The following is a 15,257-nucleotide window of genomic DNA, read 5'->3' as shown; positions in this document are numbered from 1 at the left end:
CCTCCCTCCCTGCTCTAAACACACACACACACACAGAGACACACACACACACACACACACACACACACACACACACACACACACACACATGCACACGGGCGAGCACACACACACTTTTTCCTCTCCTTCACTCTCCCTTCCTCTCTCTCTCCCATGATGAATCAGCTGTCACTCAGGCACCAGTCCAATCTACTGATAATGAGAACTGCATCAACACCCTCTCTCCTCTCTTCCTCCCTCCTTCTCTTTCTCTCAGTCTCTTTTTACTCACACACACACACACACACACACACACACACACACACATACACACGCACACACAGACAAATCATCCTTCCTCTCCTCTTCATATTTCACGCACACACAGAGGCACGTGTGCGCGCCACACTCTCATAAACTCATTCATCTCTCCCTCACTCATCCGTCTTATGATTCTCCTCCCCTCCTTTTTTTTTCCCTTCCTCCCACCCTCCCTCTTTTCTCTCCATGCTTCCCTCCCTCCCTCCTCCTCTTTCCTCCTCCTCCTCCTCCTCCTCTCTCCTCCTCCTCCTCTGTGCACGCTGAGCTGAGCAGTCAGTGGTGGGACTGAGGCAAAGGAGGCAGGATAAAGCAGGAATAGAGACAGAAAAGAACAGAGGCAGAGAAAAACAGATCATTATACAGCAAACGAGCAAGAGGCCGCTGAATGAATAACAAGGAAGGGATTACAAAGCGCAGGACTAAAAAAAAAGAAAGAAAAGGACGCCAGCTGAAGACTCTACTCTCTCTCTCTCCTCTCTTTCTCTCACTCCCTATACTCTCTATCCTTCCTGTCACCCTCCCACCAACTCTCTCAGAGGCTCTCCCTCCCCGAAGATCTCCTCACTAAGAGATGGCATGAGCACACTGTCACCCATCTTCAGCTGGTGGAGTATTTTCTCCCCTCTCTTGTCTGTCACTCTTTCTCTTCCACCACCACCACCACCTCCTCCTCCTCCTCCTCCTCCTCTTCTTCTTCCTCTTCTCCTTCTCTGGGTTTCTCAGATCCCTCCACCTGTCTTTTCTCTGTAAGCAGGGTGAAGAGGAGGGGAGGGAGGTAGACAGACAGCTGACCTCTCCCCCTCCTCCCTCCTCGCACCCGCAGGGCCCAGAGAGAGAGAGAGAGAGAAGGAGAGAGAGAAGGAGAGGGAGGGAGGGAGGGAGCCGTCTGATGACTTACACCAACAACGAGCTCCTTAACCCGGCTGACCACAGCCCCGTCCCCCCCGCCCGCCCCCTCCCCGCTTCCTCTACCCCAGACTCTTCTTCTCTGAGACAGTGGAGGACTGATCCAGGACCATGTTTGGATTAAAGACTCCACACTTCTACCTCCCAGGTAAGAAGACCGGCTCTTATTCAGGATTTCACTCTTCACTCTGTGCTGGTATTCCTCGTTCTGTCAAACTGTATCAGCTGCTGTACGCCGGACACATGGCTGCAGAGTCAATTTCCCTTTCATTCAATCATTCTTTCAAGGCAGAATTAATGGCTTGAGTGATGTCACATTGATTTACTGTCTGCTGACAGGTGCAGAGAGTTATCCCGTGCCTCAGTAATAGTCGAGGAAACTGCAGCCGCTGTGCTCAGTAATGTTTTTGTTGTTAAATTTTATCAATTTCATCATTTTAAAAACATTCAGACTCGGTGCCAAGATTTTCTCAGCAACTGTTATTGCTCGTATATCTCAGGAACATTTCTGTTTCATTCAGGAAACATGTGCTTATTATGTTGACTCATTTAGTTGTGTTTTTTCTACAATTTTTCTACAATGTAGACCACAGTGTCTGTGCGCACACCTGAATTTTCTATTGCTGTAATAGCAAAGCAATAGTTAATTGCTTGTTCATTATTTTTAATTGATTGAATTATGGCCTGAACTGGAGGGGAATGGAGAAAAATTACAAAACAAGCTGAAACAATTAACTGTTCCACAGAAAATTAAAAAGAAACTCTTCTGATAAACAATTATATAAGTAATTTTAAGCAAAAATGCAAAAACTATCATTACATTTTTTTAATATATATCTTCTGCTCTTACAGTAAATGAAATATATGTGAGTTTTTAAATGTTGGTCTGAATACACGAACTTAAGCATTTTTTAAAGACTGTTTTCTGACATTTTTACTAAATAAATCATAATGAATAAAATAATAGGCAATTCATAAATAAATGTTGGTCTGCATCTGCTTCCTGTTAGTTAAACAGCAAGAACGTCTATTGTCTGCAGTTGTGTGACACGTGAGAGAGAGCGAGAGCGGCTGGTGTCAGTGTGGAGACAGGTGTGAGGTTACCTGAGAAAGGTGCTTAAACATGGCTGATGGCTGGATGACAGGATGACGTCGAAAAGAGAAAGGGAGGAGGAGCAGGAGGAAGAGGGGGAGGGTCAGTGAATCTGTGATGTGAGAAAGGGAGAGAGAGAGAGAGAGAGAGAGGGGGAAGCATGGTAAAAAAAAAGGTGTGTAAAATGTTAAAAAGTAAAGGAAAAGGTGTGAATTGTAATGTCTGAAACAGAAGCGTTCACTCAGAGTCAGACCTTCACGGCGTGTGTCCCCCCCTCCCCGACCTCTGACCCTGATCTCCGACCTCTTGGTTGTCTGGGCCAGACGGTGGTCAATGATTAAAAACCCTGCTGTGGCAAGAGGTGAAGAGAGAGAGAGAGAGAGAGAGAGAGAGAGTGCGAGAGAGAAGCAGGGAAGGAGGGATTGATGGGGAAAATTAGAGGGCGGAGGGCAGATTAAACAATGTTCTTTGCCTTGTGAATCTTTCATGCTGCTTTTTGAATTATACATCTGCTTTCATAAATGATTGAATGAGAGTGATTATGTGGTGCCTTGTCATTGTTTGTATATCTCTCTGCGTGTTTGTGTGTGTGTGTGTGTGTGTGTGTGTGTGTGTGTGTGTGTTCTCTATCTATGTGTGCATGTCAACGAGAGAGGAAGAAGAAAATCTCTTCAGGAAGCAACAACCCCTCCACCACCACCACCACCCTCCCCCTCTCATCCCTCCCCCCTCCCCCTCTCCACTCTCGCTTTCATCCTCTTTCTTTCAGATTCCTAGGTCTCGCTTAATGTCTGTGTAGTGTGTGTGTGTGTGTGTGTGTGTGTGCACTTTTGAGCATCTGCGTGCGTGACTGTGTGTGCGTGTGCGTGCACGTGTGAACTTGACTGTGTGTTACTGTGTTACTGTGCATGTGTGTAAATGGTTTCTTGTCATGGCTGGCACCTTCATATATATGTGTGTGTATGTGTGTTTGCACCTGTCTGCGCTGTGTGTGTTTATATGGGTATGTTTTCATGTGTGTGTGTGTGTGTGTGTGTGTGTGTGTGTGTGTGTGTGTGTGTGTGTGTGTGTGTGTGTGTGTGTGTGTGTGTGCATGTGTGTGTGTGTGTGTGTGTGTGCTCTCATCATTCACACACTGGAAGATGCCCCAGCCCCCCTCCTGGTCCTAACTGCCGTTGCTGTGGAGACTGTCAGCCACACACTTGCTCCTCAATGATCATTTGACAATGTAGGGGGGTGAGGGGTAAAGGATGTGTGTGTGTTTCTGTGTGTGTGTGTGTGTGTGTGTGTGTGTGTGTGTGTGTGTGCGCGCAGTGTGGAGCGATTACTGTGTGATTAGTCAGGGTAGGAGTGGAGCAGAGTAAGGATGAGAGAGGAATGGAGATTAGAAACAACAATAGAAAATCAGGTTAATGATACATATTATCTACATGAAAATCTTTCATAAAACCATCAACGGCAAAAGAGAAAAAAAAAGTGTGAGACAGAGGACATGATGGTGACAGTGACAGTGAGGATGTGTGTGTGTGTGTGTGTGTGTGTGTGCTACATTCACACATTGTTACCGAGAGCATACCATGACCTTAACATTGTATCATAAGGAAAAGAAGAAAGTGGCATTTTGCTATCTCCCACTCCCTGCCACTCTGATGACATGTGCCACACACATTGATGCAGTTTACCATTTCCAGTCAGTCAAACACAATTAAAAAATGTCTTTACATCCACAGCAGAAGGAGCATCAATGTTTTTTTTGAGTTTGCATATCACGGAATAAACAAAACCACCTTTTTTAAATCATATTTAAAGAATAAGGCTGGTGATATTCTACATTTTCTTGCTGTCAACAAATCTCAAGACCAAAACCAACAGTGTGTTTCAATTTCCTTCACTCTGTCTGTGGTTCTCAGGCTTAAACCCATTTGTTAAATCTGAAAATGTAAATCTATGTAAAAACGAGTCACACATTTAAATGAAGCACGTTGTCCGTGTTCGTCATAATGAAGGAATATGTTATTCACTACAACAGAGTGGCTCACTGATGTTTTCACTGGAGCACAATGGAGCTCTATGGCACCAGAGGAATAAGCTTCTTCAGGCTTCGGCTGCACAGACAATACTTGTAAGTAGGAACAATCCATTGTTGGTTTTTGGTCCTTTTTTTTAATGGGATTTGTTGACAATAAGAAAAATAAAGAACATCTCTGGGACAGTTCATCTCCAGTTCTTACAGTAGCACCAGGTCAAACCCAGCTGAAATGTCTCCATGAAGATACAACACACACTTCTGTGACATTTGTGTTTAATTTGTCTGTGTATTCATTCACTCACACGCGCACACGTACATGCATTATCCGTGGCGAGTCGATAGGGTGAGAAAGCCAGGTTGTTGACGTGTGTATTAGCCTGCCATATTTATTGGCTGCTGTGGTATTTTCGGGGGCTGGGTAGCTCTGTTCGACTTGACCTCTGCATTGATTTCCATGATACGTGTTAGAGCTACAAGGACACTGTAGCTTGTGATTTATGGCAGATGTCACATGAACACACACACACACTCACACATACATTTTGCAACACACACACACACTTCTCACTCAGCCTCAGGCCCCTGTACTGTCAGTGTGACATTTGATAACTTCACTCCAAATATTTGTCATGCATTGCAGTATTTATATTTGTGAAAGTTGTGGTATAGTGGGTGAAACTGTCTTTCATCCAGAGAGCAAAGACAAAATAAGATTGGAAATGGCAGAAAATAATTAATTACTGTAATTAAAGAAATACAAATAGCTTACTTCAAACTGTATTTAAATACGGATGATATCCAGTTGGTTGTTTTATAGTACAGACAGACTGAAACTGGTCCCGAGAGCCCGTAATGATAGATTGAGGATGCCCTGGTGGTGGATCAGTATCCCATAATTTGACTCCTGCCTCTCAAAGCGTCAGTCAACCTTTCTTCTGCTTCCTCCTCCTTGTTTTTCACTTCACCTTGGTTCAGATGGTAGGTGGGCTCTGTGCCGCGTGTGAGGCAGAATCTAATCTCTCCGTTTCAAGTGGGCCACGAGATGCTGTGTGTAACTAAAACGTATACATATGTTTATGTTTTAGTGGGTGGAGGAGCTGCTGGCGCGCACACATAGGAGTGTGTTTTGGCTTTATTTTTATTCTGTATGTATGTGTGTGTGTGTGTGTGTGTGTGTGTGTGTATGTGTGAGAGAGCGTCTTTGTGTATTCATGTAGGAGGCTGAGATGGGTGCAGCCTCAAAGGAAGCTGCTGTCAGGCTCCCCTTTGCTGTTAATTGTGTGTGTACGTGTGTGTGTATGTGTGTGTGTCTGTATCTGTGTGTGTAACCATGTGTGTGCGTGTTTGTGCTCACTAGTGTGTGCTGATGAAAACAGGGTCACAGAGCTCCACCTCAAGGGCACTGTTATTAATGAGATGAATAAAAGACCATGACAACGGCTTGATAACACAGAGGAGATAAAAAACAACAACAACACTTACACACACACACACTCACACATGCACAATTATACAAACACACAAACATCATATGGGAGCTGGGCGATTTTCTCTTGCCAAGAAAAAAAAAAAGCAAGAATAAAGTGCAAAACCAACCATAATCTATTTTTTATGTTTCCTATTCTCCAGAGAGGGTGAAAATAAACCCAAAGAAGGGTGTAAAAGAAAAGGAATGAATAAAACAACGTGTTTGGTAATGTCTCAACCAGAAAACAAACAAGTGAGCAAGTAAGCAAGCCATCCTAATTGGTCAAAGAGCTGGTGTCACTAATGAGCTCTTAATTAACAGAGGACTCACTTAAAGCACACAGGCGCTGCATTGCACACGTGTGCGCACACATTCACACATACATACACAGGAAAACATGCCTGCTCTGTGATGTTTACATTCATTTAGAGCAGGCAGAAAGCTTTGATGTGAGATCTAACATGCAAACACACACACACAAACACACACACATACATACACACACGCACGCACACACACAGGCAGACGTGTACATGCAGTCTGCCATGCTCACTGAGCTGAGGAGATTGGGATAAATGCCAACAGATTTTGACCCGAGGTGATAACGACAACTCCTGGTAGCTCATTCACTTACACACACACACACACACACACACACACACACACTCAAACATATACATGCGCACAAACAGACACGCACATGCTCTGAGTGCGCGCACACACAACAAACATAGCAGAGTAAAAACTGTAATAAGCAGCTCGGAGTATGATAACGAGCAGATGGCAAGAGGATTAGCCAAATGAAAATACAGCAGCTAAAATTTGCCGGCATTAATATCTTTTTACAGGGAGGTGGACTCCTTAACAAGCACACACACACACACACACACACATACAGAGGCAAACACATACACATCTGCAGGATGGAGTGAAACACACAGAGATAGAGAGCGAGAGAGAGAGAGAGAGAGAGAGAGAGTAGTCAAATAGTCCTCTGCCCCTGCTGGTCCTGCACCATCTGCATGTTCATGAACCGTGTCAAAACATAATTGATTGAATGTGTCAGTGTGTATGTGTGCGTGTATGTGTCGTGAGTTTGGGTGCATATGTGTGTGTGTGTGTATATAGAATATGTGTGTGTGTGTGTGTGTGTGTGTGTGTGTGTGTGTGTGTGTGTGTGTGTGTGTAGGAGGGGCCTCTACTCTGGGCTGGAGAGCTGGTTAGCAGCAGCTAGATGGCAGTTACTGTCAGACAGGGCATGTATGCTTTATAATGCTGATGTGTGTTTGCCTCGGTCCCACAGTGCTCCAGCCGAGAGGGATAGGGCACACACACACACACACACACACACACACACACACACACACACACACACACTGACGTCGCTTCACTGAAGAGCCTGTTGATTACCCAGGGGCACGGCTCTGTCTGCCACCTGGCCACACCATGTTAGCAGGTCCTCTGTGAACTTTCACATATGACTACACACACACACACACACACACACACTGGGCAGCTTCCTGCCCTCTCCTCTTCATCTCATTTACTCCTCTCCTCCTCTCTGTGCATCTAATTTGGTCTCAGCGTCGGCAGAGCCCAGCTGATCTTTTTTCTAAAACATGTAACCTCCACAGACACAGTGTGATTTTCAAGGGTCGGTTCATCGAAGGTTTTTCCAAGAAAGCGACTCACTTCTTGCCTCGCCCTCTGGACCCATGCAGATAATTTGTCTGGAAATTCTTGTTAGTGCTTGTTAAACTCATGAGACACAATATTGTGGTTACTGTACTGACCTCACTTTTTTTTTGCAGAAATCTATGAAAACTCTCATCATCATCTATCTTGTATAAAATAATGTGGGAGAGGGGAAGTAAATGCCTTTTCACTTATTATTGTTACAGTAATACAGTAACTAACTGCACCCGAATGAGTTTAACACCATCAAATATTCAATATGTGTTTATTACTTCATAATATACATGCAGGATGGATTTTAATGATAGAGACACTTTGGTAACATGGTGAACCTGCACCAAGAGCAGTGTCTGTGTGCTAAACTTGATCTTTTTGCTGTTTATCCTATTGATGCAATTCTTTAATACCTAAAACAAGAGTTACACACTCTCACCTTGGGATATGAGTAGACCAGATTTAGGAGAAATGTGTTCCAATTACAAAAACAACAACTCTGAATTCACAGTGTTGAGGAGGCTAATCACAACATTGTTTCTGCAAGACAAACTGTTTGATCAAACCGACCCTTTACTGTAATTCAGGTCAATTCAATTAGGACAGACTTTGTGTAATGCTGATTGCAGCCTATACTGTATATGAAGGGACGTGTGCAGACAGACTGGTGTCATTTAGACTTTTTATTGACAGATAGTGACACAAAGAAAAACAGTTAATATGATTAACACATCAGAAAAAAGGCCAAACATGTCCCACATTCTGTTGCACACATAAACAGTGCACCCACCCACCCTAACCCACATACACACACTGGGAGGGCACGGTTACAGGGCACGTGTTTGCTCATGTGTGATCTCTGGCCACCTTGTTCTGCTTCTGACTGTATTTGCATAATCTGCATAATGATGCTGGCTTTAATTGCCCACGCCCAGGTAAGGGATCATGTGGTTAAGTGGGAGATCATAATTATGTAAATAATTGGCCTGACCACAGCAAGCTGCTACTCTCTGCCATCTGGAGGGAGAGGAGGAGGAGGAACATTACAAGAGAGCGAGCGATGTAGAGAGAGAGAGAGAGATGGAGGAGAGGAAGAGGTGAGAAAATGAGGTGAAAGAGAGGGATAAGGGGAGAGAGAAAGGAGAGAAGGAGGGATGAAGGAATGAGGGCAGTTTGAGAGGAAGGTGGAGGAAAGAGCATATGGTGAGAGTGATGGCTGAGAGGAGGAGGAGAATTAGAAGAAAGAGGAAATGTAAAGAGGAAAAAGGATGAAAGAAAGCGATGTGTGATTGTCTGCATGTTTAATCTGTTGAAGAGTTCGCCCACAAGTTCCTGATGTCTTCCGTTTCAATGTAATGCTTGATTTAGTTTCCTCTTTTGAGGTTGTCCCCATGAGACAGTCCGTTCTACAAACCAAACACCCAAACACATGTATACACACTTCTAAAATGGAGAAAGGACCTGCCACACATCAAATAGTCCGTTTTTTTATTGTCTACAAATTAAAGGAAACAAAAACAAACAAATTGATCCCACACACAGGTATTGCCTGTATATCCACAGCCTGTATGTGTCTTATTCCTCTGTATCATACAGCTGGAAGTGGACATATAGACTTTGCATATGGACGCTTCACTGGGTTCATGTCTGCAGTGGAAAAACAGGTTGCAGATGTGACAGAGAGGAGTCCAGTCATGTGATTACAATCTTCACAAATGCAGAGAAGCAGAATTTGATTAATTTTCTTCAACAGATTGAAGACACGTGTAATTGCATAAGAACAATAAAAGGGAAGCTGCTAAATGAACAAAATCAAGTTTTCAGACGCCAACACTTTCTTCACATTTTGTTATGAATAGAATATAAAATAGAATAGATTAGATTAGACTGCCTTCATGAAATTTCTTCTGAGACAGTTTAACATTTAAAAAGACAGATATATCATTAAAAAAAACAAGTTAAACAACAGTGAATCTTAATGATCAGTGGATATGCATGTATGTTCATTATGAATTTGCAGTTGAAGTCCGGATGGACCAGTGGAAATGTTTATCATTCAATTTTCCCTTGTCGGTCTACACTCGGTGCAATGATTGCAAAAACTGAATTTTAGAAGTTTTTCCAAATAAAATAATAAAGGGAAAACTAAAAATTTAGCATTGACATAAGTGTTCAGACCAATTGCTTCCATTACTTTTGGACATCTTTGAGGTGTTTTTCTCCTTGATTGAATCCTTGTAATTACTGTAATTCAATAGGCAGGACATGATTTGAAAAGCCACAACTGTCTATTGTCTCAGTGGACCACACGGTAGAAGGAACAGTCTGCAAAGCTCAGAAGCAGGTGTTAAAGGCTCGGATCAGTGGAAGGCTAAAACTTCACGCTGAAGGTGAAGGTTCCCAAGAGCTCAGTGCCTCCATCACTTTTAAAAGAAATAAGCTTGATAAACCTGGATTCTTGCTGCAGCTTGTTTCACAGCCAAATGAATAACTGATGGATAAGAGCTTTGATGAGTGAGATGTAAAGAATAAACATGAGTTGATGGTCACTCCGTCTGAGCTCCAGCTCCTGTGTGGAGATCGGAGAAACTGGGCACTCTGCAGCACTCCGTCAATATGGGCTACAGGATGAAGAGACCAGATGTAAACCACCACCTCAGTCAAGCCGCTGAAGGACCCTCAGACTGTGAGAGGATTCTCTGGTCAGTCGAAAACAAGACAGCTCATCACCTGCCCAACTCCACCTCCAAGGTGAAGCGTGATGATGTCCGCTGTGGGAACAGGGAGACTGGTCAGAGTGGAGAGAGATCCCTTAATGAAAACCTGGTCCAGGGATCAGGACCTCAGACCGGCCCAAAGAGAGTCATCGTCCAACAGGACAACAACCCTGACAACACAGTCAAGACAACACACAAGTGGTTCAGCAGCAAATCTGTGAATGTCCTTGAACCAGAGGTCGTCAAACACATGTGAAAGACCTGGAAAATGTGCAGCTCACAAATGGTCCAACAAAAACTGAGGGAATCTGCTAAAGAGGAGCGGCAGAAAATCCCCAAATTAAAGCGTGATGCATTACACCCAAGAGGAGAGCCTGTAATTGTTGGCAAAGGTGCCAGCAATTACTTTGTAATTATAAAGCCTCAAAGATTTCTAAAATTGCTTTTGCTTTGTCATTATGAGGTAATGAGTGTAGCTTGATGAGTAAAAAAAACAAAACAACTTTAACAGGAGCCTACAACATGACAAAATGTGAATATGAAAAAGAGAAGGGGTCTGTATAGATTCAGTCTCATTCAAATACTACACATATGAACCCAATTAGACCTTAAGGAAAAATGATAAAGTAAACCTAACTTAGTAAAGATCTAAAAATCCCTAAATTATTTACGCTTGAATTATTTTGACAAATACAATTTGTTCTTCTTAATTTGCAGATGAAGATCAAGGGATATGATCAAAAGCTCCAGTCGAACTCCTGGTTATTTAGTCAGCTGTCGTTTCCAAGAAAACCCCTTCACAATCTAGATTTATGCAGTGATAAAGGAACAAACTCAGCCACTAAACAGCCCTTTGATCTGGAGTTGTTTTGTCAGCATTAATATTTCTATTATTAGAATATGAGGACTTCATATTACTGTAACGTCATTAATTCTTATTCTTAAAAGTACCTCAGCAATAAACGTAATCCTCACCCCCACAATGCCCCCTGTAAAGACATCGATCCTGTGAAAGGTCTTTATTCAGGAAGATTATGGAAGTATAGTGGGACTGAAATACACACACACACACACACATACACAAGTGCACGTACACACACGCTTGCCACTGTATCCGCTGCACAGATGGTAAAGGCAGCAGCCCCTTTAAAGAGACAAAGGGAAGGTAATTCTCTCTGCAGGACGTGAACAGAGCTGGAGCTGGAAAAGAGCAGCACACATCAACACTCCCCTCCCTGTTTCCTCGTCTCAGCCCCAGGCCAACAAACAACACAGGAGTAAACTGACAATGTGAGCGCTTGTGTTTGTGTGTGCGTGAAATATGTGTATGTGTGTGAGCGTGTATGTATGTGTGTATGTGTGTGTGTGCTTGCACGCTGCTGAAATAGGCTTGAGGAGGAGAGACAGGAAAAATAAGAGAAGAGGGAAGAGAGGGAGAAAATGAGAGAGAGATAAAATGAAAAAGAGAGGGAGAGTGCAGAGAGGGAGGAGGTAATAAACAGGATTAGTGCTTATCTTTACAGCACTGTGTGTGTGCGTGTGTTTGTCTGTGTGTGTGTGTGTGTGTGTGTGTGTGTGTGTGTGTGTGTGTGTGTGTGTCTTTTGCCTGAGGACAGAGTGACTGACTCCAGCATTACCTTTGCCAATGTGTCTCCATCCCCAGGTAGACCCATCTCTTCTCTCCGGACTCCCTCTGCTTTGTGTGTGCTGGTAAACAATGTACTTGGTGTGTGTGCGTGCATGTGTGTGTGTGTGTGTGTACTTGCACTCACCTATATACTGTAGTTACCCTGGCTATGGTCTGTGTACTTTGCGAGTGTGTGTGTGTGTGTGTGTAGAAGTGAAAGTAAATACATATACATCCAGTGTATGTGTGTTTAGTGATAGTGAATCTGTTTTGCTTTGTGTTTGTGTGTGTGTGTGTTTGTTTGTTCACACTGCTTTGCATGGCGATCGTGATCACACACAACTGTGCAGAGTGTGTGTGTGTCTATGTGTGTGTGTATGTACTGTATGTATATGTGGGTGCACAGCAGCCTTAGGATAAAGAGTGTAGCTACTCACCTCTTTGTTGCCTTTGCAGTTGGTCTGAATTGCCAATAAATCTTGCTAGAGTATGTGTACATGTATCTGTGTGTGCATGTGTGTGTGTGTGTGTGTGTGATTGTGTAAACGCCTCGAAGGTGGGCTCAGTTGCCATTATAATGCTTGTCCAGCCCCATAGCGCCATTGTTTGTGACAGTGTTTCTGTTTGTAATCTCCTACCTGACCAGAGCTAACAGGCTGCTACAGCGTCTCACTTTCACTGGATGGGGAAGGAGGAATACATTTAAATAATCAGGGGTTTGGGTTCATGGCTGATATTATGCCTCGCTGCTTTTGTAAATGAGCATCTGTGTGTGTGCGTGTATGTGCGCGTGCGTGTGAGACAGAGTTTTTATGTGCAAGCAAGCGCATCTGTTTTCAAAGACATCTGTGGATGTCTTGGTGGATTGTTCTTGTAGCAGTATCCCCAGCTCCACACTCACCAGACGAGACGAGCGAGGAGGAAGACAGAGACAAACCACGCATGTGCTTGTTGTGTGTTTGTGCATATAAATGTGCGTCTGCTGGGCTGTGTGATGGATAGAGGGCTTTATGAGAGAGGAATAGGCTAATGACCAGGTCTCCAGAGGCAGGAAGATTCCTGGAGCTATTACTGCCGGAGTTCATAATGGCCTCTGTGCTTGGCCTCTTTTACACGCTACTTAATGGGGGATCCAACAGTCCACTGCCAAGTATAACCCACCCAGAGGATACACACCGCTGTGCGCTTTGACCCCAACACTGCAAACAAACACACACACACACACACACACGCGCACAAACCACACAGAGCAGCACATGTTCAATCAGGACCTTCTTTCATGCACCTGCCGTTGAACACACACACACACCAGCTCGTGTGTACATTTTACAATTTGTCTTCCCCTCATCCCCCCTCCCCACCTCTCTCTCCTTCTCTGTCTGTCTGTCCCTCTCTCTCTCTCTCTCTCTCTCTCTCTCTCTCTCTCTCACACACACACACACACACACACACACACACACAAGCACACACCGTACTATACAACCTGTATAGGTCACAAAGGATGGAGGTGAGACACCCACCTCAGAGAAAACTGAGAGAGTCTGCCTGCAGCACACAGCCAAACCATAAATCATGTCAGGCTACACACACACACACACACACACACACACACACACACACACACACACACACACACACACACACACACACACAGAGACACGCACACATGCACAAACACACGCTCCCCCTCTTTTCTCTTGTGTAGGTTTGAGTACAGGAGAGAGGGATTTTGGGATTATAGAGCCTCACTTTTTTCTTTTCTTTTCTTTTTTTGTTGCTTCCTTCAGTACTTGTTGTTTCCATAGAGAAAAAAAGTGGGGAAGTAGGGGGCCGCTAATCTGTGTGTGCATGAGAGAGAGAGCGCGAGAGAGAAAGAGAGAGAGAGAGAGAGTGCCTCTTTCATCACTGAATGGATCTCAGGGAAAGACTTGAAGGAGACTAGTCTATTCATTGAGGAAAACATCAACGGTGTTTGGTGTTACTGTGTGTATGGCATCTTAGAAATGCAAGAGCAGGAGAGAGGGAGAAGAAGAGGAGGAGAGAGGAGGGGGGGGGGCATAAAAAAGTGAGCGGGAAGAGGAGGATGGACAAGGTAGAGATCTGCACTCGGAAGTGCGAATCAATGCAAAACAGCTGTTAAATAGCTGCAAAGTGGAGCAGCTGCTTGGGAGACGAGGAGAGAGGGATGGGGAGATGAAGGGAGGTATGATCAAGAAACAGGGAGAGAGAGAGAGAGAGAGAGACAAGGGGGCCCAGGGGAGATGCTGAAATATTAGACTAAATGAAGCAGGCTGAGTGAGCTTATAGCACATGATGACAGATGAATATTAATAAGTTTGTTATTTGAAACTTCATACAGTCAGTGTGTTTGCGCCGACTACAGTAAATATCATAAACATCATAAATTAATTATTTTTCACCTTATATAGCCTAGCTCTCACAGCAGTAAATAATAATAATTTTAATTATTTTAGTTTACTTCTAAATAGTTAGAAATGTAATGGAATAAATTGTTAGTGCATTAAAAGTAAAACATGCACATTATGCTTCTGGTTCTTTAATAGTGAAATTTAAAAGGATCCTTATGGAAGAGATCACTGTTGTTATTAACATGAGTTATTATGAGTTATTACAGTGTGAGTTGAACAGGGAGGAGGAGCAGATCTGATTGGCTCCAGTGGACAGTAAACATGCCCGGGCTTTGAGGTAGCCATCATCAGCAGTCTGGGGCCACATCTTCCTCCTCTCCATCCCTCCATCATCTCTCTAGGGAGCATCAGTGGAGCAGGTGCTCGCCCTCCTCCTCCTCCTCCTCCTCCTCCTGTGATACCCCGCCTCTCTCTCTCTCTCTCTCCCTCTCTCTCTCTCTCTCTCTCTCTCTCCCTCCCTCTCTCTCTCTCTCTCCCTCCCTGAGGACAGTTAACGTGTTGTCCTTCTCCTTCTTTCCACATCTGCCATCGGTTGGGGAGGGGGGATCAGTAGCTGCCACACTGTGGTCTGTAGCTGTGTAGCTGCACACAGACCGGCCTGTTTTCTATGTATTTAGTATCTAGCCTATTTATCCACCTAAATATTTATCTACACGAGGATGCGCAAAAAAAACAACCGCGGACTCTCTTGTCTTTTGGTGACGCGGTAAGTTGTTTTTTCTTCTAACTAAACGTCTCTACTTCTGCCTTTAAAGTTAACATGGGTTTGTCTGTGGCCCTTTACCCGTTTTGTTTAAAAAACATACATTATCTTCTTTATTCTTGTGAGGGCTTCACTTTGTAGTTGCTTCACTTGATGTGCTCTGTGTTGTGGCTGCGATAGTTACACAGAGTTACATTCAGGGTTTTCTCTGTGGTCAGCGTTCACGCAGACCGGAAACAACTAAAATTATATTTGTAATCGATGGTAATTATCGCCTATATATAAAACTGCAAAGA

The 15,257-nt window shown here is 43.9% G+C and overlaps 1 protein-coding gene across 4 annotated transcripts in view; it reads left to right on the top strand.

The window, feature by feature from the left end:
- The first annotated feature begins 569 nt into the window (after nucleotides 1-569).
- Nucleotides 570-15,257, top strand: part of LOC146985969 (genetic suppressor element 1-like) — a 39,195-nt gene continuing 24,507 nt past the window's right edge. The window contains exon 1 of one of the 4 annotated variants that reach the window (XM_085779478.1): nucleotides 570-1,354. In XM_085779478.1, coding sequence (XP_085635604.1) covers nucleotides 1,318-1,354 — 37 coding nt within the window. In that variant the 5' untranslated portion in view covers nucleotides 570-1,317. Of the gene's footprint in view, nucleotides 1,355-14,718; nucleotides 14,965-15,257 lie in introns of those variants that run through there. The other 3 variants (XM_085779477.1, XM_085779483.1, XM_085779480.1) reach the window with 3 other exon arrangements.

The sequence above is a fragment of the Trachurus japonicus genome, chromosome 6 (genome assembly GCF_045865225.1).
Source record: "Trachurus japonicus isolate A0001 chromosome 6, Traja_1.0".
Classification (NCBI taxonomy): Eukaryota; Metazoa; Chordata; class Actinopteri; order Carangiformes; family Carangidae; genus Trachurus; species Trachurus japonicus.
Note: the sequence above shows the minus strand (reverse complement) of the source record. Positions and strands in the feature narration are given on the sequence as shown.